General features: G+C 36.9%; 2 protein-coding genes and 2 pseudogenes across 8 annotated transcripts in view; 2 read left to right on the top strand and 2 right to left on the bottom strand.

Annotated features, from left to right (window-relative positions):
- Positions 1-5537, bottom strand: part of ZNF346 (zinc finger protein 346) — a 31079-nt gene extending 25542 nt beyond the window's left edge. For all 6 annotated transcript variants that reach the window (XR_005656619.1, XM_039880047.1, XM_039880049.1 and 3 more), the window contains exon 1: positions 5350-5537. Coding sequence is in view for 5 of the 6 variants with exons in the window: in XM_039880047.1 (XP_039735981.1) it covers positions 5350-5524 (175 nt within the window). In the remaining variant the exon portion in view is untranslated. The remainder of the gene's footprint in view (positions 1-5349) is intronic.
- Positions 4925-27411, top strand: part of UIMC1 (ubiquitin interaction motif containing 1) — a 109426-nt gene continuing 86939 nt past the window's right edge. Inside the window, exons 1-3 of one of the 2 annotated variants that reach the window (XM_039880036.1) lie at positions 5677-5830; positions 6578-6660; positions 16824-16932. The gene's annotated coding sequence lies outside the window, so the exon portion shown is untranslated. Of the gene's footprint in view, positions 4941-5676; positions 5831-6577; positions 6661-16823; positions 16933-27411 lie in introns of those variants that run through there. The other variant, XM_039880037.1, reaches the window with a different exon arrangement.
- On the bottom strand, positions 13413-13531 carry LOC120616727 (uncharacterized; annotated as a pseudogene).
- On the top strand, positions 23920-24038 carry LOC120616722 (uncharacterized; annotated as a pseudogene).

Genomic DNA, 27411 nt, shown 5'->3' with positions numbered 1-27411 from the left:
TGGGAAACAGGCATACCTAGTGCTACTGTTGGTGGAAGTGATGATCCTAGGGGCAGGTGAGCAGGAAGGGCCAAAGTTCTCCTAGCCTGAGGCTGAGGTCGTGGTTGGGGCAAGTGTGTGCCTGACTGAGACTGCGTGACAGTGGAGACCAAGAGAGCCCAAGTTGGCCACACGCTCCTGGGCAACTCTGAGGCTGTGCACATGTGCAGAAAGGATGTAAAAGGGCTTGACAGAAAGTAAAAGCCTCGGGAGACTTTAAAATGATCTGAGCTTTGAATGTGCTTCCCTACCTACACACAGATCCAAGAGCAGAGGACTGAGGCCTTACTGGCTCTAGGTGCTGGAGAACAAGCTCTGTTGAATCACTGGTTGACCACTAAGCACAGAAATAGATGATCAAAAAGAATCAAGTTGAGAATATTTGCTCTTAAAGTCTACAGTTACCAAGCAGTTTTCTTCCAAACTATGAGGAAGCCCAAACTATTCCATGCATAAAACCACAAGGAAAGGTCTTACGACTATCCAAAAAGAGATATCTGGCTAGCTCCTGGAAACTCCATCCCACAGGTATTTTCAGCTCTAGCCACCATCTGACTGAAACTGCCTAAGAAACTCTGTTTAAGAATTGTCCAGCCAAGCTTTTCCTGAATTCCTGACCCACAAAGCCCATGACAGGTTCATGAGGCTAGAAAAATCTGAGGACCCCAAAGAGAAAAAGAACTTAACATGAATTATCATAATTCTGAAGTGGCCTTGATATAACTCTAATCCAACTATCAACTACCTCTTCAGAGTGAGAAAGGTTTGATGTAAGAAATTAGGTGCTTGGAAAATCATTAGAAAGACTGAAGGGACTAGGTTGGGCCACCAGAAACATCTCTAGGAACAATGCATAATTGTTCCAATAGGCAAGCTATAGCTTCTGAGGCCTCCACTGCAGTCTTGCTGGAAGTCAGAAGCTTCCACTGTCATTGAATCTGCCTCTCAACCTATGAAGCTGGAGAATGGGTGCTGGAACACTGATGTAGGAAGATCTCATAGTTTCATGACTTTTCTTGACAGCAGCAATAGCCAAAAGCCACAGGAATATGGTCTTCACTGCATTTCTGCCTTCCAAATCTTACGAGAAGTCATCTGATTGGCAGGATTTAATTTCTATCCAAATTGTAGTCAATAAGATGTATGGGGCAGAGGCTGAGAGATCTAGGGTATGAAGTTAAGGGCTGATTTTCACAGGGTCAATGAAGTAGGGACAAAAAAAGTCAGTGTGGGAAAGCAAGATAATTCATAAACTTAAGAAATTTAGAGTAAGTAGTATCTGGGAGACAAAATGATAATGGTATTTCAATCTGAGTTGCAATTGTCTTTAGGTGACTTAAGGTGTCTTTGGTTGCCCTAAGATGACTTAGGGCCAGGATGGCTGGTTACTGCATTACTGAACTCCTATATTCCAACTCGTAGGTGAACACTGCTGATCTATACTGACTTGTTATTCCTTGGGCCTAGATGTGGCCTTATAACCTTCACTTCAGCTCTATAGAAATTCATCGATTGACTGGAGCTGGTTCTTAGAGAGAGAGATGAAACCTACTTACTACCCAGTTTATTATGGCTTATTAGGAGGTAGCGGGTTTCTAGGTACAGCTATAGTTACAAAGCAGCAAACAACAGAAGATCTTAGGAAAAAGAAGCTGGATATAATGGGTCACACTGGTTAGGCAGTGTGGTATAACAGGCAGGTGGTCTCTAAGAAAGAACTGGACAGTTATCCCATTAAGGTCACTTAGCCTTAGTACTTCCATCTACTTTGTGAATCCATATTTATTGATTGTCTCAAGCAGCTCAGGTTTTCATCATATGAAAAGGGCATGAAGAAAACAAATGTAAGGGCACTGATGATATGGTGCTAAAGTTTTCTATTTAGAATGTGTATAAAACAGAGCTGAAATAAAATAATGAATGAAATGAACAATAAACGAAATGAGAATTTCACTAGAGGACCTCAATGAGAGATTCGAAATGGCAAAAGAATTAGTGCACTTGAAGATAAATTAAAAGAAATATTCAGTCTGATGAACAGAGAAAAAGAAAATTAAAGAATGAGCAGAGCCTCAGAGCCCTGAGAAACACATCAAGCATGCCAACATCTGTGTGAGAGGAAGCTTAGCAGAGAAGAGAAAGGAGCAGAAAATGCTTGAATAAGGCCTGAAAACTTCTCACATCTGAGCTAAGAAAAACATTAATCTAAACACCCAACATCTCAAGGCCCCCAAAGTAGGATAAATACCAAGAGACTGACACCTAGACACATCACAGTAGAACTACTGAAATATAAAGGCAGAATCTTGAAAGCATGAAGAGGAAAATGACTCATCATGTACAGTGGAATAATTTGATTAATGACTTAACTTCTCATCTGAAACAATGAAGGCCAGAAGGCAGTAGAAGGACATACTCAAAGTAGTGAGAAAGAAGAAAACTATCAACCAAGAATTCTATCCAGCAAAACTATCCTTCAAACGTTATGCTAAGTGATAGAAGCCAGTCACAAAAGGTCATATGTTATAAAATTCCATTTATATGAAACATCCAGGATAGGCAAACTCTTATGAACAGAAAAAAGATAAGTAAGTACTTGTCAAGGGTGCTTGCTAATGGGTATAGCATTCCAGGGTGATGAAAATGTTCTGAAATTAGACAGTGATAATGGCTGCACATCTCTGTGAATACACTAAATGCACATTTTAAAATATGAATTTTATGGTATATGAATTAGGTGTCAATAAAGCTGTTATTAAAAACAGAATAAGACAACTATACTTCAAGAATGAAGATAAAATAAAGACAATCCCAGATAAACACAGAGAATTCATTGCTAGTGGGTCTGCCTTGCAAGAAATACTAAAAGAAGCTCTTGAGGCTGAAAGAAAGGGATACCAAACAGTAACCTGAGTTCAGAGGAAGAAATAAACACCAGGAATGGTAAATATGTGGGTTAATATAAAGGACATCATATTTTTTTCTAATTTCTCCTCTTCTTTAAAAGACATTGTATAAAGCAGCAATTATGACACTGTTTAGTTAGGTTTATAACATACATAGAGGTAATATATTATTAGACAATAATAGCACAAAAGAGGGGGAGGAAAGGAGCTAAAGTGGAGGAATGCTTTCATATTTTACCATTATTAGTATTAGTATTAATTATTAGTATTAATTTAAATAGACTGTGATGAGTTAAGATGTATCCTGTAGTCCCTAGAACACCAAGAAAATAACTTTAAAGAGTAAAAAAAAAAAATTCAATAGAGGATTAAAATGGTACACCAGAAAATACTTAATACAAAAGAAGCCAGTAAAGAGAGGAAAAAGGAGATAAATTGCAAAATAATGTAAATCTAGCCATATCAATAATTAAATTAAATGTGAATAGTCTAAACAACTCACCCAAAAGGTAGAGATTGTCACCTCTGGCAATCCATACAATGGAGGTCCACTTATCAATAAAATGGCGTGAAGTATTAATATACACTACAATTTGGCTGAACTCAAAAACATATTGAGGGAGAGAAGCCAAATGCAAATGACTACATATTGTATGACTCCATTTACATGACATGTCCATAAAAAGCAAATTTATAAAGACAGAAAACAGATCAGTGGTTGCCTAGGGCAGGAGGTAGGAGTGGGGATTTAAAGAAAAGGAGCACAAGTGATAGAAATATTCTAAAACTGGATTATGGCTACATAACTGTATACTTTTACTAAAAATCATTGACTTGTATGGTTACGATGGGTGAATTTTATGGTATCTAAATTATCTCAATGAAAGTGCTAAGAGGAAAACAAAAACCCCAAGGTGAGTAGAATGTGGTGTTACAGGTATCTACCTAGACCTCATAAATATTGCAGAAGTGGAGAGAGTAGGGAAATGAACTGGGTTGTAAGTGACACTGTACAGTCATACACACAGACAGTTCACTTTTCAGCACACAGCTGCCATGTTCTGTTCCCTGAGGACAAAGGTCACTTCCTCTTTTTGTGCACCCCAACTCTTAGGTATTCCTCTCCCCTGTACCCACTACACATTACACTGAAACTATTTTGGTGTCTGCTACCTGGACTACAGGCCTCTCCAGAGCAAAGACAGTATTTTCCTCATCTCTGTAGCTCTGATGCCCAGCCAGTCTTGGGAATAGAGCAGGCATCAGTGAATGTCAAATTAATAATAGGAAAATTTCTAGGTGGTGGATAAGAACTTTACACTACACAAGTTTGAAAGTATGAGGGAGAGAGTGAGCCCATAATAACTTAGGAGTCAGACTAGACTAGTTTTTAAACTAGAGAAATGTATATCAGGGTCTATATATATAGATCTGTGTACCACCTCAAACGAACTTATAGTCCTTGGATGTGGTCAGAAATTCCATTTTTTCTCAGGGCAATCAGTTCACAGGCAACATATTACACTTCCAAAATTAGTCTGTTCAGCAAACAAACCATTAGAGAAGTCTGACTGTCCTGCAGTTTACTTGACAGGATTAGCACAGACGCCCAGATGGTTCCTGTACTTTTGGGGAGAGTTAAGCAGTTAGATCTGCTAAAAATTGTGAAGAGGGACACACAACCAGGTCAGGTAAGCTCTTTCCATCTCCTCTCTCCATTTTACCCATTGCCAGGTAAAATGCAGAGCGAGCTGGGAAGCCTAGAAGTGTCCCTGTTTCTCAGGCTCTTGGCCCCCATCTCAGAAAAGTGACCCAGCTGGTACAGACCAAACATCTAGAAACAGGGGTAAGCCAGGACTCAATCACCAAGGCCAGGGAGAACGTGGGGATAAGACAGCCTTCTTGAGCCAAGGCCGTTGGAAGTGTGGGGCATGACAGAAGGGATGCAGGAGACACTAGCCTGCAGACAAGGACGATGGAGTCAGGAATAAAATGGTGAGTCGGGCGGGAAGGTTCTGTGGGTCTCCGAGAAGGCATGAACGGGGACTAGAGTCCACGAGTTTGGGAAGAGCTGCGCTCTGGTGGGTGAGGAAGACCGGGCAGAAAGCACCCGCAGCCTGAGCTTGAAAAGGCCCCAGACCACTTGCACGCGGTTCCCTGTTTCTGGGGGTGCCGCGGCCTCAATTTTCCGGGGAGCTGGCCGATTTTCGGGGAAGCCGGGCCCGATGGGGTGCATGAGTCCGGGAGTCCCGGGGCGCGTCACGCAAGGGGGCGGGCCGGGAGCTAGAGGGTGTGACCGTAGACCCCAAGGGCTGGTCCGCGTTCTCGCCCCACGCTTCCGCCACTCCCAGAGAAACTGGCAGGAGGGCGAGGGGCTTCCTACCTCTGAGACTCCCGGACTCACCTTCCTCCCTCCCCACTGGTTGGGCCCCGGACACTGCTTCCCATAGGCGGCGCGCCCTCTCGCGGTCGAAGCGCAGCCCGTCGGGTTCCCGGCCCTCCCGCTCCTCTGCGATGTTGTATGGCGGGGCTCCGCCGCTGTCCGCCGTCTCCACTGTGCCCAACGCGGTATACTCCATTTTCCCCGCAATCCCTAACCTGCTGATAGCCGCTCCTGAACCTTGGTCTCGCGAGATGTGGTTGGGAGGATGACTTTGCCCGGCCAACAAATCTCGCGAGGTTGGGCACCACAGACCGCGTTGAGGTGTCGGCTTTGGCGCTTTTTTCACCTCGTCGCTGGTGGGATTTCTGAGCGTTTGCTGTAGTTCTGAAAGTTCGTCGCCGGTTCTACAGCAGCTCCCTTCCATTGGGACAGGGGGTCGCCGGTTCTACAGCAGCCCCCTTCCTTGTGCACTTCTTGGCTCAGGGTTCTCACCTTGCTCACGGTCAGCCTTTGCGACATCTCATTTTGTTCTCGTGAAGGCCCTGTTTGTGTGGGAATATTTTCCCCATTTCACTGGTAGAGAAACCGAGGCCCGGAACCTAGAGATGGTTAACTCAAGAGTTTACTACTAGTAAATGGTAAAGCTGGGCTCCATCTCCATGATTATAACAGATAACGTTTGAGTTCCAATTGCTAACCCTAAACTCTCCAACTGTCAAACCCGAAATTCTATCTCAATCCCATACTTGCCCCTCCCCCAGTCTTTCAGAGCCACCATCTGTTGCCATGGTTATTGTAGTAGAGGCTTCACTGGTTCTTTCCCTTGCCCTTCAGATATTCCCAGCATAGCAGCCCCAGCGGCCCTCTTGAAACAAGCCATATTGTGTGCCCGGTGCTTAAATTCTCTAACACTTTACTATCTCACTCTTCAAAAAAGTCAAAGGCCTTTGTTTAGCCAACTGGACCCTACACAATCTGACTTCACTTAACTTCCCTCATTTCCCATTGTGTTAGCCTCCAACCCCTTCATTTCTGTCCCAGTTACCCTGGCCTGCTGGAATGCATTTCCCCCATATGTCCTCATAGCTCAGTCTCTCCTTTTCTTCTCTGGCTACCTTATCTAAATTTTACCCCTCTACACACATTTCATGTCCTCTCCTCCTTTTTTTTTTTCCTTCTTAACACTAGTCATCAGACATCATTTATATTTACTTTTTATCTTGTTTATTATTTGTCTCCCCACTAACAGGCAAGCCTCAAGGAAAGCAAGGATTTTTATTCTGTTCTCAGCAGAATCCCCAGCACCTAGAAATACAGCCTGGACCCTTATAGGTACATACAAAATATTTGTTGAATGAATGAAACTTTTGATATAATTACCTTATTTCAACCTCATTTATTCAAATGTTTAGGGTTTACTATGAGCTAGATGTTGTTTTGGGCTTTGGAATACAATGGTGAACTAGACAGGAAAGCTCTAGTAGAGCGTTTTCTATTTTAGTGGAAGAGAGAATAATAAGTTGACAGGTAGTAATAAATGCTAAGGAGAAAATAGTAATACATCTTGGGTGAATGATATGGGAGGAAGATTAAGTTAGTCAGAGAAAGGCTCTGAAGAAATGACATTTGACTTAAGACCTGATTGACGAGAAGGGGATGGTCGAAGAGTTCAATTAGAGCATTCTAGGCGGAGGGAACAGCAAGTGCAAAGGCCCTGAGGCAGGAATGAATTTAATGTGTTGGAGGAACAGGAAAAAGGATGGTATGATTGGAGTCCAGTGAACAAGGGGAACAGTGGTATCAGAGGAGGCCAAAGAAAGATAGAGGTAGAGATATTTCTTGCCAGAGCTCACACATTTCATCAGTGGGATTTACTCATTTATGCTACAAATACTGAGCACAAGCTGTGTCAAGCCTCATGCCAGTCTCTGGAACTTCCAATGGAATAGATGACTAATGTTTGTGCAGTGCTTTATAGGTTATGAAGCACCGTTAACATACATTATAACATTTAATCCTCAAAATGGTTATCCAACGAGGGATTTCTACATATTTAACTATAAAGAAAAAAACTGGGAAAGTTAAAGGTTTTATCAGGGTCACATAGCTATTAGATGACAGAGCCCAAGCTTGGAACACTGGTCCTCAGACTGCAAATCCACGTCCTTTTACCAATACCAGATGACCAGCTTAAAAGCCAATGAGTATATGTTACTTATTTAACTTAAAGATTTCTACTTAACCCATATTTGCATAGCACAAGTTATTCAGCTAGAGATCACAAAGGATAGAGGGCATTTTTGTTAAAGTTCTAGAACTCGCAAGATATTTTTTAACACGATGGAGCAAATCCTGGGAGTGGAGTACTTAAGAAGCAATGTGTATTTATTTGAAAACAGTCTCTCTCCCCCTATTCCCAATCCAATTACATGCTAAAAATAATTTCTGTTTACTTTCCAATGAATGTAGTCACAGTTTGTCCACTGAGGCAGAGTCCTGAGCTATAGTTTTGAGTGCCTGAACAGCCCTCACTCTCGCTGGGACCTGGCAGCGCAGGCGATGCCTTATATTTATGGGGCTGGCTTTTTATTTCTTCTCTGTGGAAAATGAGAGCCATTTCACATGTTCTGTGTATTGCTGCTATGAGAAAAGAACAATCTCAAGGAAATGGCTTTGCCAAGAGACAGGAATTGGTCACAGTTCATCAGACATTTCAGTTGGGTAAATACTGACTGTGTGTGTGTGTGTGTGTGCGTGTGTGTGTGTGTGCACATATGCTACACACAGTTTAGTAAAACTTAGTTCCTGCTCTTGGGAAAATTAAACTCTGGACAAGAAATTACCTACTATATACATAATATCAGAGAGTATATGTTGACTGCTATAACAGAGGTGACAACTGTTTTGAGTGCGCCCAAGAAAATAATTTACGGAGGTGACTAGATTGACACAGGAGTTCATTGCCATTGAAAGTTTTATTACTTGCAGTTTACAAGAGTAGCGGGGCATGCCACACCATGCAGAGATATCTGGGGAAGTACTGGGGTTGGTCAGGAGGCAGAAGGAGAAAGGAAAAAGCCACACTCTAGGAGGACACATCTTTGCTGCAGTCCTTCCTGGGCTGGGTTATACTGTCCTCAGGATTGCGGGGAAGCAGTGTCTTCAGCGACTTTCCAAGGATAAATTGAGGGTATAGGGGAGTTTTCTCATCACAGATTGGGATTTCCAGAGGATTCTGAGGAGGAGGAGGAAGATTAGATTAGTTTAAAGTAGAGCTTCTCAACTTTTTCCATGTCACAGTGTACTTGGAAAATAAGTATATCTAATTATTGGCAAATTAGAATAAACAGATAAGGCTGCTGCTTCTCATCACCTCAATGGTGGTCCAGGGACTATAATTCCGGGCCCTGCTGGGCCACCCTTGGGACTGGAAGGGTGAATGCCAACTATATGAGGTGCAATGGATAGCCATGATGTCTTGTACCCTGATGATTCTGAGGCTGAGATTAATCCCAGTGATTTCTGAAAATTAATAGATAATCAGTTGAAGCTGGGAGGTACTCATCTTGACATTAGCTGCTCCGTTCTGCACTCATGACCTGTGTGATTTTATGTGAATTTCTTAACATTTATAAGGTTGCTTCTTCATCTCTAAAATGAGAAAATGATATGTACCTTAAATGGTGATTGTGAAGATTAATGAAATAATCCCTATAAACTACATAACACGTTGCCTGGCACACAGTAAATGATAATTGTTATCAGATTATTCTGAAAGCTATATTTTTCTGAAAATTTAGCAACTTAATGTTAGGTTCCAGTCTCCATCTTGGTGAAGACCGTATCAGCTAAATCCACTTTTCTACGTAATTTCTAGAATGAATTTCTATTAATCTGTGCATTTGATTAAGATTGGAGTGATTTAGTCCAGCTTAATGCACTCAAGGAAATCTAGAATGGCCTAAGATGATCCAATGCATCTCTCTCATCTCTACTGAAGGACTATCAAAAAATTGGTATAAATCTTGAACTGGCATAGTAATGGAGTCACATCTAATCAGCAGGCTTTATTTAAGGCCTACTGCATTATGTGCCAGTGTCTTAGTCCATTCACACTGCTATAACGAAATAGACTAAGTGGCTTACACAACACATTTCTCACAGTTCTGGAGGCTAAGAAATCCAAGGTGCTGGCAGATTGGGTGTCTTGTGAGAGCTTTCTTCCTGCTTGATAGATGGCCATCTTCTCTCTCTGTCCTCACATGGCAGAAGGGGTTGAGGAAGTTCTCTCAGGTCTCTTTTATAAGGGCACTAATCCCATTCATGAGGGTACCACCCTCATCACCTAATCACTTCTCAAAGGCCCCACCCCCTAATACCATCACATTGGGGATTAGGATTTCAACATACAAATTTAGGGAGGACCTAAACAGTTTATTGCAGCCAGGCACTATACTATACTCCCTAACCTGCAGTTCTTAAGTGGCTCCCCATTACTTTTAGGACAAAGTTACAATGTTCTACTGTGGTGTAAAAGGCCCTTAATAGTCTGACTCTTTCCCTCTCCACTGCCTTCTGATACTTTCCTAAGCATCTGTGCTCCATCCATACTGAATGGACTTCAGCATTGTGGTTTTGTCCCTACTGCGGCATCCTTTCATAGCTCTTTGCCTTTGCACATGTGGTTCCCAGTACCTTTAATGCCCTTCCACCATCTTTTCTTTTCCATTTGACATACTTCTTCAAGTTTCACTCCAAATTTTGGCCACAGTATTACCTACTCTGCAGAAGAGAGTTAACAGCAGGCACAAGACTGCTATCTTTTGAAAAGCCTGCTTTCAAGGTTGGCCTTTGGCTGGCATCTGAAAATTTAGGTTTCAGGAGGATTCCTAAATTCCCTAACATATAAGAATGGCTCACTGAATCAAAACTGTTTGTGCAAACAGTAGTTTATGCTAAAAACTTGTTTTTCTTCTGAGAGTCCAAAATTTTGGTACATGTTAGGAAGAGTGCTTATGTGACTGGCCCTGACACAAACCCTGGATTCCTAGACTCAGGCAAGCTTTTCTGGTAGACAACACTTTGTAAGTGTTGTTACAGTTCCCTGCTGGAGGAATGTGACTCCTCTGGGAAGGGAAATCTTGAAAGCTTGCACCTGGTTTCCTTTGGCCTTTGCCCCATGTGCCCTTTTCCTTTGCTGATTTTGCTTTGTATCCTTTGGCTGTCATATATCATAGCAGTGTATGCAACTGTGTGCTGAGTCCTGTGTGTCCTTCCAGTGATCGTTGAACCTGGGGGTGACCTTGGCAACCCTGACACACTTAGTAGATGAAATTCTCCTTATTTATACTGCCTTTTTCCTTATTTAAAAATATATTTAACACAAAATATTCATATGAAATTATTAAGAATAATAATGAACACCCATGAACTCATCATCCATTCTGAACTAGAACATTACCTATCACTCCACCCCTTCCTATTATTCTGAATTTTATGCTTATAATTTCCTTGCTTTAAAAATTGTATATATACGTAAATAACATTGTTTCATTTTGCTTGCATTTGAGCTTCATAAACATACAATTTGTATTTTTTCTGTGACTTCCATTTTCCCTCAGTATTAAGTTTCTAATATCTATGTTGATGCAAGTCACTATAGTTCATTCATTTCACTGTGGGATAATATTTTATTGTGTGTATATACCATAATTTGTGAATATGTTCTACTATTGATAGACATTTGGGATGTTTGCAGTTTTTTCTATTAAAAACAGGGCTATTCTTAACATTCTTATACTTACCTCCTGGTACACTTGGGCAGGAGTTTCTCTAGGTTATACACCTGGAAACTGAATTGCCAGATAGTAGGGTATGTGAATGTTATACTTTATAAGCTAATGCCAAATTGTTTTCCAAAGTGATTGGTGGTATCATTCTCATTCGCAAAGTATATGAGTTCACATTGATTTCGTTCTCTCCAGCATTTGATACTGCCAGACTTTATTTTTTGCCAATCTAGTGGGTGTAAACAGTATTAGATGTATGTCAAACCTTTTCATTCCATTCTTTCTCTCTTTCCTTTTTTAAATCATGAAACATAAGCCATGAACTAGATATTTTGTTAGGTACTAGGGAATTTAATATCTCTCTCTTTTTGCTTTTTTTTTTTTTCAGGTATAAGATGTACAAATATAAGTCTTGAATGAATTTTATATATTATACAACTGTATAACCGCCACCTATATTAAGATATAGAACATTTCTGGAGTCCTAGAATACTCACTTTGCAGCTTCTCACCCAAGAGAAATCATTAGTTTTGCCTGATCTTGAACTTTATATAAGTAATTTGCTTAATTTCCAAATACGTGGAGCTTTTCTAAATTTTTATTGTTAATTTCTAATTTAATCTATTCTGATCAAAGAACATACTCTGTAAGACTTCAAGTCTTTTGAAATCTCTTGAGATTTGTTTTATGGCACAACATATGGTCTATTTGGTGAACGTTCCATTTGCATTTGAAAAGAATGTGTATTTTGCAGTTGTTGGGTGGTTTTGTATAAGTATTCAATTATGTCAGTGTGGTTAATAGCGTATACAAATCTTTTATGTCCTTACTGATTTTTGTATAGTTCTGTCAATACTGGTGTGTGTGTGTATGTGTGTTCAAATTTCCAATTATGATTTTGGATTTGGATTTACTTCTCTTTTTGGTTCTGTTATTTTTGACTTCATTTATCTCTAATAAGAAAGTCATATTTTCAGTTAGACACTTCTGTTAGTGTGAAATGCCCCTCTTATCCCTAGTAATCCTTATTAAAGTCTACTTTGTCTGATAATAATTTAGCTATGCCATCTCTCTTTTGTTTGTATTTTCATAGTATGTATTTTTCCATCCTTTTCTTTTGTGTCCTTTTTATCTCGATTACCTTTTATTTAGTGTTAAGTCCATTTCCATTTAACTGAATTACTGATATAGCGTGTTTATTTCTATCATTCTGCTATTTGTTTTCTGTTTGTTCCATCTGTTCTTTGTATCTTCTCTCATTTTTGCTGCCTTTTGGATTGAACAATTACTTTTTATTCACTTTTATCTTTTTTTTTATTACAATTTAATTATTTGGTTGTTTGATTGTTATTTGATTATTCTTTTAGTAGTTACTCTAAAGATTATTATTATATGCATTCTTCACTCATCACAGTCTACCCTAAATTTGTATTTTCCCACTTCCTGAACAATGCTAGAACCTTAAAAAAGTTTAACACTTTTTGCTTTCTGTGCTATTATTGTCACATATTTTATTTTAATATAGTTTTAAATCCCACAAGACATTATTATTGTGATTTTAAACTGTTAGTATTCATTTATATTTACCTACTTAGTCTCCTTTCAGGTGTTCATCCTTTTTTGTAGTTTCATGTTACCATCTGGCTCATCTGCCTTTAGACTAAAGAATTTCATTTAGAGTTTTTGAGTACAGGTCTGTTCATGATGAATACACTCAGCTTTTGGTTGTCAGAAAATATCCTATTTTGTCTTCATTAATTTTTTTTTATTCTGGTAAAATATGCATGTCATAAAATTTACTATTTTAACATAATGTTTTCAAAGTTTTCATGTTGTATCATGTATCAGAATTTCCTTCCTAAGGCTGAATAATATTCCATTGTATGTATATACCACATTTTGTTTTGTTTATTCATCCATTCATCCATCTGTGGACTCTTGGGCCACTTCTACCTTTTAGCTATTGTGGTTAACAGTACTATGAACATTGATGTTCAAATATCTGTTTGAATTCCTGCTTTCAATTCTTTTGGGTGTATATCTAGAAATGGAATTGCTGTATCATGTGTAAACTCTATGTTTAACATTTTGAGGAGCTGCCATACTGTTTTCCACAGTGGCTAACCATTTTTCATTCCTACCAGCAACGCATGAGGGTTCCAATTTCTTCACATCTTTGCCAACATTTGTTTTTTACTGTTTCATTTTTTTTTTTTTTTGGTAGAGGCAACCCGGTTTCCCGATACAGTGACACTTATTCAGCAATCCCTTATTTTTTTATTTTTTATTTTTTACGCCTACAGCACCTGGTCTTCCTAGGTGATCTTCCATCCAAATACTAACCAGGCCCAACCCTGCTTAGCTTCCGAGATCAGACGAGATTGGTCTTGTTCAGGGTGGCATGGCCGTAGACTTTACTGTTTCATTTTTGAAGAGTGTTTTTGCCTAGTATAGAGTCCTAACTTGATAGATGTATTTTTTCCACCAATTGAAAGTGCTATTTTTTCATTCTGTTCCATTCCATGTCTGTTTTCCAGTTTCTGTTGAAATATTAGTTATCAATCTTATTCTTGCTCCTTCGATGATAATACATGTTTTTTTATATGACTTTTAAAAAGATTTTTCTCTTTATCATTGGCTTTTAGCAGTTTGGTATGATACGCCCTTATAGTTTGTTATATTTATTTATTTAATTGTATTTATCCTGATTGGGGTTCGAGAGCTCCTTGAATCTATGGTTTGATATTTTTTGTAGTTTTGGGAAATTCTTAAAGAATATTTGAATTCTTGAAGAAAATATTTGAAGAAATCCAGTATTTATTCTTTAACATCCACTTCGAATAGTTACAAATGAGTTTTTTAAAAAATATTATTATGAAATAATTGATTTTTTCATTGATTCAAGCTGTTTTAATATTTGATTAACAATTATTTAATTCTTGATTTAATCATCCTCCCCCTCCTTCTCTCCTAAAACAATCCTAAATATACAGAAGAGTTGCAAGCATGGTACGAAGAACCTTTCTTGAACTATTCAGAAGAGTTGCTGACCTGATGTCTGATTGTCCTCAAAACCTTAGTGTATGTTACAGACAAACAAGGATATTCTCCAAAATTACTAAAATACAACTATCAGAATCAGGAAATCAACTATTTGAACTTTGCAATATAGCCTTATAATGTCCTTTACAGAAAAAGAATCCAGCTTAGAATCATGTATTACTTTTAGTTATGTGTCTTTAATTTCCTTCCCTCTGAAACAGTTTCTTAGACTTTCCTTATCTCTTATGACCCTGACAATTTTGAATATTATAGGCCAGTTATTTTGTAGAATGTACTTCAATTTGAGTTTGTTTAGTATTTCCTCAGGTTACACATCTTTGGTAGAAATATTAGAGAAGTGGTGCTGTGTTCTTTTCATTATACCTTATCAGATAGTGTACAACTTTGTTATGTCTCTTTATTGGTGATGTTCACCTTCACCTTCACCTGATTTAAATGCTAGACTTGTCAACTGCAAAATTACTCTTCTAATTTATAATCAATAAATATATTGCTTGTAATCAATAGTATATTGTGGGAAATTACTTTGAAGCCATGTAAATATTCTATACTTCATCAAACTTTCCATTTACAAATTTATATACAAATGGGATTATGGTTTCCTTTTTTATCCAGTGGCTTATAGTCAGTTACCATAATTATTTTGATGCTCACATTGTCCCAGTGAGCTGACTCCTTTGTCCTTTGATAGATTCCTCATCATTCTTTGCACACTTTCTTGCTTTCTGGTAGAACAAGATGCTCTAGGCTCATCTCATACTTTACCTGGCCCAGCCTTGGAATCAGCCATTTCTCCAGTGAATCCTGGATTATTTTAGTGGAGAATGGTCTTTAGAAGCCACACTCTGGACACTAGGTATGCTCATTGTCACTGAGATGTTGCTGCTCCTTGGCCCTCTTGGTGGACAGAGCTAGGGCACTAATATCTTGCTCAGACTCTCACACCTCCAAATGGGATACCCCTCCATGGGAAACTTCCTCAGCCAATCAGGCTCTAACTTCTCAAGGTGGTCTGGCCCACTGTGTGGGCAATCATCCTGCTCATGCTCTGAAGATCTGCTAGGCTGCTGCTTTGCAGAGATGTTCTCCACTCCTTCAGGCTCCAACACTATGCTCTGGGCCACTGCAGATCTCCCTATCCCAGGTGCAAATGCCCATTTGATTTGCTTTATAACTGAGTTGTTCAGGAAGGAGGTGGAGGGAGCAGAAGAGGGAGAGGGAAAGGAATTATTTATTATTCTTTTTGAGCCTCAAGTTTTTGTAACTCTGGCCACTGATTGATCTATCATTCTAATAGTTTTTTTTTCTTTTGGTCCTTTCAATATCACCCTATCAATCTTTGAAAGCTTCCTTGTTTTCTGGCACAAATATTATGGTCCAGGATTGTCTGTACTTTCTATGCACCAGACTTTGATTCAGCCATTTCTCTAAGGAGCCCTGTGTTTGTTCATTTTTAGTGGGCAATTATATTAGACACCACAATCTGAATGATAGAAAACCATTGGTTAATGGGGAGACATTGCTTCTAGTCCATTTTGGTGAAAAGAATTTAAAGGTACACGTTAAAGTTAATTAGTTCATGTTGGTGTTTCCCATTTAGTTTTAACATTAGAGTGTTTTCATTTTATTTCTTTGATTTTTAATTGTATATTTTTCTTTCATTGAAAATCTTGGTTTATGACATTGTTGACAGAATTATTTCTTTGCTTTAACCTACAATATACAGACAAAGTCTAAAATACTGAATCTGAAATTACTACAAACAATAAAATTGCTAAGAGAAGTTTAAAATTTCCTTTTAGATTATTTTGTTCTTGGGTTGTGTTCCACAAAGGATGTGCAGTCAAAATGTGTTTTAAAGCCCTTGAAGTCCTTCTTTATGTGGTTACCAATTTGTTTTAAAATGTGTTTTAAAGCCCTTGAAGTCCTTCTTTATGTGGTTACCAATTTGATACTCAGTTCAGTTCATTTATTTCATTTTATTTTCAATTTAAGGAATTTTTAAAAATTAGTTTTTTTTTTTTGACTTGGTGAAGTATGTACATGATTCAAAGGTCAAAACTACGTTTCATCTGTTTCTGCCTCTTTCCAACCCCTTTATTCTTTATCCTCTAAAAGTAATAATTTTTGTTTACTTATCCTTTCATATTTCTTTTTGCAAATAAAATCAAATAATTATATTATGACTCCCTCCTACCTTTTCTTATAAATAAAATGTAGCATATTATATACATTTGATCTTTTTTGAAAGGCTTTCTTGAGGCATAATTTATATACCATAAAAGTTACCCAAAGTGTTTACTTTAATTATTAATAATACATTTACACGGTTGTGCAACTATCCTCACAATGTAATTTTAGAACACCTCCATCATCCCCAAAAGAAATCTTGTGCACTTTTTTGTCACTCCCCATTTCCATTCCCAGCTCTAGGCAATTACTAATCTATTTTGTGCCTCTGTATATTTGCATTTAGTTTTTTTTACTTAGCAGTGTACCCTGGGAGACCCCTATACACATCTACAAAGATCTTGATTTTTGAAAAATATAAACCTGTTTTACTCATTTTAAATTTTTATTGAAGTATGACATACCTATAGAAAGTATACAAATCATAAGTGTATGGCTTGATTAATTTTCAGAGCATGAACACACTGGTGTAACAAGGATCTGGATCAGAAACGGAACGTTATCAGCACCAAAGTAGCTCTTCTTGTGCCACCTTCCTATCACTACCCGCACCACCCTAAGGTAACAACTATCCTGATGTCTAACATCATAGATTAATTTTACCTATTTTTGAACTTTATGTAAATGGAATTATACAGTGTGTGTATGTATGTGTGTGTCTGCTTTCTCTTTCCCAATATTTGTGAGAATAATATTATGGCATGTAGTTGTGAGTTCGTTCATTCTCATTATTATATAGTGTTCTATTGTGTAATATTCTGTAAATAAGTTACCCATTGAATCATAGATGGATATTTGAGTTGTTTCCAGCTTTTGACTATTATACATAGTGCTGCTGTGAATATTCTTGTATGTGTCTTTTGATGAATTTTTGTATTATTTTAGATTAATATTCAGCTAGGAGTAGAATCAGTAGGTTTTAAGCATATGTTCAACTTTGAGAGAAACTGCTAATTTCCTGAAGTAGTCCTGCCAGTTTGTACTCCTATCAGCAGTTATTCCACATCCTCACCATCACTTGATGTTGTCTGTCTTTTTCATTTTAGCGTTAATGGTAGATATGTAATGTAATTAACTATGGTTTAAATTTGCATTTCCTTAATGATTAATGCATCTGACTACCTTTTCACAGGTTTATTTGCCATTTGGTATCCTTTGCGCAATGCGTGTCTAACTCTTTTGTCCATTTTTCTATTGATTATCTTTTTCTTTCTTCCAAGTAAAAGGACACTGGATACAAATTCTTTGTGGAGAACATACACACCAAAACATCCTCTCCCGATCTGCTGCTTGACTTTTTCCTCTTCTAAGTATGTAATCTGATAAACAGAGTTCTTTTAATATAGTACATTTTTCTATTTTTTAATGGCTAGTGCTTTTTGTGTCCTGCTTAATAATTATTTACCTACTCCAAAGTTTTGAACATATTCTCTCTCGTTTTCTTCTAAAATTTATTGTTTTATCTTTCACAGATTAAAAACCACTTGCAATTGATTTTTGGGTATGGTGTGAGATAAGAGATGAAGATCCACTTTTTTCCTCATGTGGACATTGATTTGATCCCACATCATTTATTGAAAAATTCATATTTACTCTACTGAGTTATCAACTTTGTTATATATTAGGTGGCTATATATGTATGGGTTTGTTTCTGGATTCTCTACTCTGTGCAGATATTCTGCTTGTCTACCTTTGTGCCCAAACCACGCTGTCTTAATTACCATAGCTTTATAATACATCTTGAGGTTTAGTAGTGTATTTCCTAAAGCTTTTTTCTTCTTCTTCAAGATTGCTTTGGCAATTATATAAATTTAGAATCAGCTGGAAAATAACCTTAGGCAAGGATATTTTATTCATATTTTATTCTTAGCACTTGGCATAGTGCCTAACAAAGTAAGCTCAATAAATATTTGTTGAATAAATGAATAAAGGAATTAGAATGTAATTGCTGAAATATAAGCACTAGGAAGGTAAGGAATTTTGACTGTCTCTTAATGTATCCCAAGCATCTAAAACAACTGTGTAAAAACCTTTAACAGCTCATAATAGGCACTGAATAAACATTGGGTAAATGAAGATGAGTAGGCATTCGTCTTTGGCTCTAGGCTCCTACTTACTTTTCAGCTTAAAGCTTAAATATATTTCCTCAGGGAAGCCTTCACTAATAGCTTCGGACAAAGTTCTCTAGTTATATTCCATAGTTACCCTTATTTTGTCTTCATAGCATTCAACAGGTTTGTAATTATTTGCATATGATTTTTTATTCCCTACTAGACTGACAGGGCCTGAATCTGTTTCATTTACCATATCCTTAGTACCTTGTATTAGAGTATATAGTTGGCCCTCAATTGTTATTAACTGATGGAAGAAGCAACTAAATATCTTAGAATGGAGAATCAGGAAAATTCTGTAAGAGCAAGAGACATATTCCAAGCTTTGGAAGATGATTAAGAATTCTCTATATGGAGAAGGAGAGAAGGTTAATCCTAGATAATCAAAAAACTGTGTGTAACATGGAAAGGTGTCAGGATGTATGACACTAGGAAATGGCATCTGGAGCCTAGTGTACAGTGATAGGAGCTGAACCTGGAAAGTTAGATCGAGCATACTTTGCGAGAGCTGTGCTTATTCTGTGGGCAGTAGAGTGAGCCGTTAAACGTTTTTATGCAGAAAAATGATAAGATTGGATTAGTCTCTTACAAAAATAACTCTGCTGGTAGTGCATAAGCTATGGCAGTAATCCAGGTCTGACATGAGAGGGGCCTTAGCCAAGGCAGGGGCAAAAGAGGGGATGGACCAAGTGTCTTTCTGAAGTCAAGATTCCATGATCCATAGAATGTGCCCAGGGTGATGGTCCAGGAAACCTATAGCTTGTGGGAATGGGTGGATAGTAACGCCATTAACTGAGACAAGGTATATAAATAGGTATGTAAGTTTTGAAGGGAAGATAATGAATTTGAGGGTTTTCCCCCCAATTTTTTTTACTGTGGTAAAATACACATAGCATAAAACTTACTATCTTAACCAGTTCAGTGGTATTGAGTACATTTATATTGTGCAACCATCACCACCATCATCTCTAGAACTCTTTTCATCTTGTAAAATTGAAACTTTATACCCATTAAATAGTAACTCCTCATTCCTACCTCACTGCAATCCCTAGCAACCACCATTCTACTTTCTATCTCTATAGATTTGACTACTTTAAGTACCTCATATATATGGAATCATAGCATTTTTCTTTTTGTGACTGGCTTATTTCATTAGCAGAATGTCCTCAAGATTTATCCATGTTGTAGCAGATTGCAGAATTTCCCTTCTTTTTAAGGTTGAATATTCTGTTGTATGTATATACCACATTTTGCTTATATATTCTGTTGTCAGTGGATAGTTGGGTTGCTTCCATGTTTTAGCTATTGTGAATAATGCTGCTATGAATATAGATATACAAATATCTCCTTAAGACTCTGTTTTAAATTCTTTTTGGGTATATACCCAGAAGAGGAATTGCTTGGTCACATGGTAATTCTATTTTTAATTTTTTGAGGAGCTCCACACTGTTTTCCATAGTGGCAATACCATTTTACATTTCCATCAACAGTGCACATGTTCCGATTTCTCCACATCCTCACCAACACTTGTTATCTCTTGTCTTTTTGATAATAGCCCTTCTAACAAGGTGGGAAGTGATATCTCATTGTGGTTTTGATTTCCATTTTCCTGATGATTAGTGATGTTGAGCACCTTTTCATGTACCTATTGGCCATTTATATGTTTTTGGAAAAATGTCTATTTAGATATTCTACCCATTTTTAAATCAGATTATTTGCTTTTTTTTTTTTTGTATTGTGAGTTTTTTATATATTTTGGATTGAGTCCCCGCTTTCAATTCTTTTGGGTATATACCAGGGAGTGGAATTGCTAGATTTTATGGTAATTCTGTGTTTATCTTTTTGAGGGACTACCAAACAGTTTTCCACAGTGGCTACACCATTTTACATTCTCATTAGGAATGTAATGGAGTTCCAATTTCTCCACATCCTAGACAACACTTGGTATTTTCCATTTTTTAAATACAACTGTCCTAATAGATGTGAAGTGGTATCTTACTGTGGTTTTAATTTGATGAATAATGTTGAGCATCTTTTCATGTGCAAATTGACATTTGTATATAATCTTTGAGAAATGTTTATTCAAGACCTTTGTCTATTTTTGAATTGGGTTGTTTGTGTGTTTTGTTGTTGGTGAGATGAATGAATTAAAAAAAATATATTCTCAGACATTAATTCCTTATCAGATATATGGTTTGCAAAATTTTTAACCCATTTTGTGGGTTGTCTTTTCACTCTCTTGATAGTGTCCTTTAACGTACAAAAGTTTTTAATGTTGATGAAGTCGATTTGTTTTTTTGTTGCCTGTGCTTTTGATGTTATATTCAAGATATCATTACCAAATCTAAGGTTATGAAGATCATCACCCATGTTTTCCTCTAAGAGTTTTATAATTTTAGCTTTTAAGTTTAGGTCTTTGATTGTTTTTGAGTTAATTTTTATATATTGTATAAGTGTCTAACTTCATTTGCTTTTATGTGATTATCTGTTGTTTTTTTTTCTGATTGAAAAGATTATTTTTCTCCATTGCATGGTTTTAGAAATATCCAATTTTGGTCTCAAGGTTGTTGGGTTGAAATCAATTAATTATAGATGTATGGTTTTATTTCTGGACTCTCAGTTCTATTCAATTGATCCATATGTCCTTTTCCCAGTACCACACTGTCTTGATTATCATTGCTTTGTATCATTGCTTTGTTGTGAAATAGGCAAGTGTGAATCCTCTTTCTTTATTCTTCTATTTCAGTATTGTTCTGGCTATTCTGGTTCTCTTGCAATTCTATATGAATATCAACATTAGCTTGTCAATTTCTACAAAGAAGTCTACTGCGATTCTGATAGGGATAGTGTCAAATTTGGAGATCAGTTCGGGAATATTGCCTGTATTAACAGTCTTAAGTCCTCTGATTGTGAACATGGAGTGTTTTCCCAATTATTTAGATCTTTAATTTCTTACAACAACGTTTTATAGTTTTCAGAGTATAAATTCTCTATGTCTTTTTTTAAAAGTTATACCTAAGTATTTTATTCCTTATGATGTATTATAAATGATATTGTTTTCTTAATTTCATTTTCAGATTTTTCATTGCAAGTATATTGAAATAAAATTTGTTTTTGTATATTGATCTTGTATCCTGCAAACTTGCTGAACTCATTTGTTAGTTCTAATAGTTTTTTTAAAGGATGTCTTAGGAATTTCTATACACAAGACCATTTCATCTGAAAATAGAGATAGTTTTATTCTTCCTTTCCAACACGAATGCCTTTTATTTTTTTTCTTGCCTAATTGCCCTGGCTAGAACCTCCAATATAATGTTGCATAGAGGTAACAGGAGTGGACATTATTGTCTTGTTACAGATCTTCGTGGGAAAGCATTCAGTTTTTTACTGTTAAGTATGATATTAGCTGTGGGTTTTTCTTTAATGCCCTTTATTATGTTAATTTCTTTATATTCCAAATTTGTTGAGTTTTTAATCATGAAAAAGTGTTGGATATTGCCAAGTGCTTTTTCTATGTCTATTGAGATCATCATGTGGTTTTTCAAGTTTTACTGATATGGTGTATTATATTTATTGGTTTCCAGATTATTAAACTAAATTTGCATTAATGTAATAAATCCCAGTGGGTTGTGGTGTATGAATTTTTTTATAAGGTGCTGGATTTGGTTTGTTAGTATTTTGTTGAGGATTGTTACAACCATATTCATAAGAGATATTGGTCTGTAGTTTTCTTATGATGTCTTTTTGATATAAAGGTAATACTAGCCCTATAAAATGAGTTAAGGTATTCCCTCTTCTTCTATTTTTGGGAGAATTTTAAAAAATGGATATTATTTCTTCTTTAAATGTTTGGTAAAATTCTGTGATGAAGACATCTTGGCCTGGACTTCTCCTATGTGAACATTTTTTAGATTACTGCTTCAATCTCTTCACTTACTATAGATTACTCAGATAGTCCATTTCTTCTTGAGCCAGTTTTTGTAGTTTGTATCTTTCTAGGAATTTGCCCATTTAATCTAATTTATCAGTTTTGGCCTACGATTAATCATAGTATTCTTTTATAGTCCTTTTTATTTCTATAAAGTCAATAAAAAAGTCCCCTCTTTCATTTCTGATTCTAGTAATATAAGTCATCTCTGTTTTTGTCTTAGTACTGCTTTAGCTGCATTTCATAAGTTTCTGTATGTTACATCTTGATTTTCATTCATCTCAAAGTATTTTCTGATTTCCCTTTCAGTTTCTTTTTTGACTCATTGATTGTTTGGGAGTGCATTGTTTAATTACTATGTATTTGTGAGTTCCCCCAATTTTTTTCTCTATGGAGTTCTAATTTCTTTCCATTTTGGTGGAGAACATACTTTGAATTATTTCTGTCCTTTTAAATTTTTGAAGGTTTTTTTTTTTTGTTTGTTTGTTTGTTTGTTTGTATGACTTAGCATAAGATCTACCCTGGAGAATGTTCCACGTTCCCTTGAGAAGAATGTATATCCTGTTGTTGGGTGGAGTGTTTATAGTTGTCTGTTAGGTCTAGTTGCTTTGCAGTGTTGTTGAAGTCTTCTTTTCCTCAATCATCTGTGTAGTTATCCATTATTGAAAGTGGCGTATTGGAGTCTCTCAAATTTTATTGTTGAGTTGTCTATTTCTCTTTTCATTTCTCTGTTTTTGCTTCATGTATTTTGGTGGTCTGTTATTAGATGCCTACATGTTTGTAACTGTTATATTGACTTTTTTTTACTATGAAATATCCCTCTTTGTCTTTAAAGTCTATTTTGTATACCATTATTGCCATTCCAATTTTCTTATGGTCACCATCTGCATCACATATCTTTTAACATCCTTTACTTCTAGTTTATTTGTGTATTTGAATATAAAGTATGTTTCCTAGAGTTAGCATACAATTAGATCATGTTTTTTATCCAGTCTGACAATCTTACTTTTGATTGTATTGTTTAGCCCATTCACATATTATTACTGATATATCTGTCATTTTACTTTTTGTTTTCTGTGTGTCATGTATTTTTTGTTCCTCTATTCCTCCTTTAATGACTTTTGTTTTGCTTATTAAGTGAAGATTTTCTGTAGTAGCATTTGAATTTCTTTATTGATTTTTCCAATGGTTGCTCTAGGATTTATCATATACATCTTAACTAATCAGAATCAGCTTTGGTTTCTGATACTAGCCTATTTCAATGATATAGAAATGTTATTCCTATATAGCTCTTTTCCTTTTTCTCTTTTTTTTTTGGTGATATTATTGTTGCACATGTTACATCTATCAATGTTGTAAATCCGAAAACACGTTGTTATTATCGTTACCATCTCTAGTCATTTCCTTAGCCCAACAGAGCTTTGCTTTCACCTATTTCTTTTGTGCTGTTATTAGCAAATCTATAACATATATTACATTTCTATATGTTATAGTACCAATAATACATATGTCTATGGCCATGTCACCCTGAACAAGCCCCATCCTGTCTGATCTTGGAAGCTAAGCAGGGTCGAGCCTGGTTAGTACTTGGATGGGAGACCACCTAGGAAGACCAGGTGCTGTAGGTGTAAACTTAAAACAATATGTACATATTATATTATGCAATGTTTTTATATCATTTAAGAAAAGAAAGAAGAAAAATATGTTTATACTGTCAAATAATTACATAATTGCCTTTACCAATTTTTTCTTTTTTCATGTAGTTTCACATTACTATCAGGAGTCACTTGCTTTCATTCTGAACAACTTCCTTTAATATTTCCTATAAGGTGAGTCCACTAGCAACAGTTCTCTCAGTTTTTTTTTTAAATCTCGGAAAGTCTCTATTTCTTTTCCTTTCTGAAAGATAGCTTTGCTGGATAATTTGGATTTTGTGCACTATGAATATCTTAGTGCCTTCTGGCCTCCATTGTTTCTGCTGTGAATCTTATTGGGGGGGTTCCTTTGTATGTAAAGTATCATTTTCTCTTGCTGCTTTTAGGATTTTCTCCTCGTCTTTGACTTTTAGCCTTTTTACTATGAAATGTCTGTGGACATTTTTGAGTTTATCCTACTTGGAATTTGTTGTGTTTCCTAGATGTATAGGTTATTATTTTTCAATAAATTTGGGAAGTTTTCAGCCATTAATATCTTCCTTTCCTTTCTCACACTTTTCTCCTCTTTTGGTACTCTATGTTTGTTGATGTGCTTAATGGTATCTCACATTTCTTTGATGTTCTGTTTATTTTTCATTATTTTTTCCTCTGTTTTTCAGTTTGCATAATTTCTGTTGATCTATCTTTAAGTTCGTTTAGTCTTTCTTCTCACAGTTTATAATTACTGTTATGCCCCTCTAGTGAATTTTTAAGATTTTTAGATAGTATATTTTTCAATTCCAGATTTTCCTGTTGGTTCTTTTAAAATAATTTTTATTTCTTTAGTGATTTTCTCTATTGATAGGAATGTCATCATACCCTCCTTTACACTTTAATTATTGTGTTTTTCTGTTGTTCTGTGAATATGTATATAATGGCTACTTTAAAGTCTTTTTTGGATATATTTGATTTCTGATTGCTTTCAAAATTTCTGTTTATGCCTAATTTTTACCATTGTATAGATCATACTTTCCTGTTTCTTTGCATGTCTTGCAAATTTTTTGTTGGAAACTGGCTATTTAAGATAATTTATAATAGCCACTGTTATAGTTAATTTTATATGTCAACTTAACTGGGCCATTGGATGTCCATATATTTGGTCAAACATTATTCTGGGTGTTTGTGTGAGGATGTTTTTATTTACGATTAACATTTATATTGGTAGACTGAATAAAGTAGATCACTCTCCCTAATGTTCTTTGACCTTCATCAGTTGAAGGCCTGAGTCAGACAAAAAAGCTGAGCTTTCCTAAGTAAGAGAGATGGCTTCCTATCTGACTGCATTTGAACTGGGACCTTGGCTTTTTTCCTGCCTTCATACCCAAACCAAAACATTGGCTCTTTCAGGATCTCAAGCATGTTGGCCTTTGGATGAGAATCATACTATTAGCTCTCCTGGTTCTGATGCCTTTGGGCTTGAAGTGGAAGTAAAAGATCAGCTCTCCTGAGTCTCTAGCCTGCTGACTCACCCTTCAAATCTTGTGTAAACCAATTCATTATAATAAGTCCATCTGTCTGTCTATCTAACTGTAACAATCAATCTGTTTACCTACCAACCTATCTATATCATATTGGTTCAATTTCTCTGGAGAACCCTGACTAATACAGCAATTCTGACAACTGGTCTCCCCAGCTCTTTAGGACTTATTGTTTTTTGTTTGTTTATTTGTTTAGTGATAGGTTGGATTATTTTAGTGAAGTTTACTTTCCACTCCCTGCCCCCTATCAGTGGTAAGCCTCTGATGTTGCTCCTTAGGGAAGTGCAGCTTTGGATATTCTAGTCACCCTGACATGACAGTGATTTTCATAGGACTCTCTTCTTCTCTTTTCCTGATGGTACCCAGCTGTTAAACTTCTTTAGTTGCCAGCTGACTGCTCTATTATTTTCAACAATGCCCTGGGGCATAAATTGCTCTACAAAGTAATTCAGTGATATTCTGGCTCCTTTGAAAGAATAGGCCAGTGTTTGATATTTGTTCTGACTCCAGAGAGCTGGGCTCCTTCCAGCTGTCTTATTTTCTGGCTTTTTCCTGCACACTAGCTGACGTACAGTTTATCCTATATCTGGATTCTTCTCAAAACAACCACTGCTGTTCTTGTGAGCACCCTTGGGCTTGACTTTGGGAAGAGATTAGGAGCTACGTCCCCTCCTCCAACCTGTGCCTGCTTCCCCTGCCACCTTCCCACCTCTTGCAAAATCTCTAAGCCAAACTCTGGAGCAGCTCAAGATGGGAACAATGACAAGATTTTCTGAGTGACATTTCCTCTCTAGGATATGAGGACCTGGTGTTGTGGGAGAACGGCAGCCTGAGGACCTCTTGACTTGTTTATCCCAATGTGGGATTACTGTCTCTCTCAAGCTGGGGCACGGGTGATCAGGGCCTAGTATTCTCAGCATGCCATATCCAAGTTAGAGCCTCCACTCCATTAGCAGGGGTTGGGAGGAAGAAGAGAGCCCCAGTTTCTCCACCGTGTTGATCTGGGACTTAGCCTTAGCAACAGGTAGCTGGGGACAGAATGAGAAATGCTGATGTTCTGCTCCTTTTGGAAGAAAGCCTTTCGACTGGGAGCTGAGAAGGGAACCCTGTGTTCTTGGCTTGCAGCATTCTGGAGAGGGAGTGATCTCTATCTCACTGAGCTGAGAGGGAGAAGAGAAGGAACGATCTTGGCTCAAATGCCAGATTCTCACTTTTCTTACTGAATTTTTGTAGGTTTTTTTTTTTAGGTTTGTATTTCTTCGTGTACTGTTTGCCCTAGTGGCTTGAAATGGTTGTTTTTAAATAATTTTCACTGCTTTTATTGGAGGTGTGTTGCAGGTCAGTGGAACTCTTCACTCTGTTGTACTCTAAATCGATCCACTGAATAGGGGCATTTTATGGTACATTTCAATGAAGTTGTTTTTAAAAAACAAGACAAACTGTCACATTGTTGTGTCAGGATTGAGGGGTTGTAGTCATTGGCTTCCGGCTGTAGTCACCCCTCCCTTTTCTCTTGTTCATGGATTTCATTAAATAATGAAAGTCATATTCTAAAAGAAGATTCCAAGTCCAAATCATCTACTAATTACACATTCATTCTTTCTTTCGCACCTATATACAAATTGTCTATTAGCTGTTGTATTGTATAAGGATCTCTTGGGATTCTATTATCTTTAGCTTATCTTTACTCGATAGGGTTCTTGCCACATTTCTATAAGGTCCTCTAGCTGAAATTCCCTGTGATAGTGTAATAACCTATTATTGTATTGCTCTACCGTGGCTTATTTCAAGTTAGCCTTTCTCTCAAGGGTGAGCATTTGGACTTTCTA

This window comes from Pteropus medius, unplaced genomic scaffold (assembly GCF_902729225.1).
Source record: "Pteropus medius unplaced genomic scaffold, Ma_sr-lr_union100, whole genome shotgun sequence".
NCBI classification, from domain to species: Eukaryota; Metazoa; Chordata; class Mammalia; order Chiroptera; family Pteropodidae; genus Pteropus; species Pteropus medius.
This window is presented reverse-complemented; position numbering and strand designations above follow the sequence as displayed.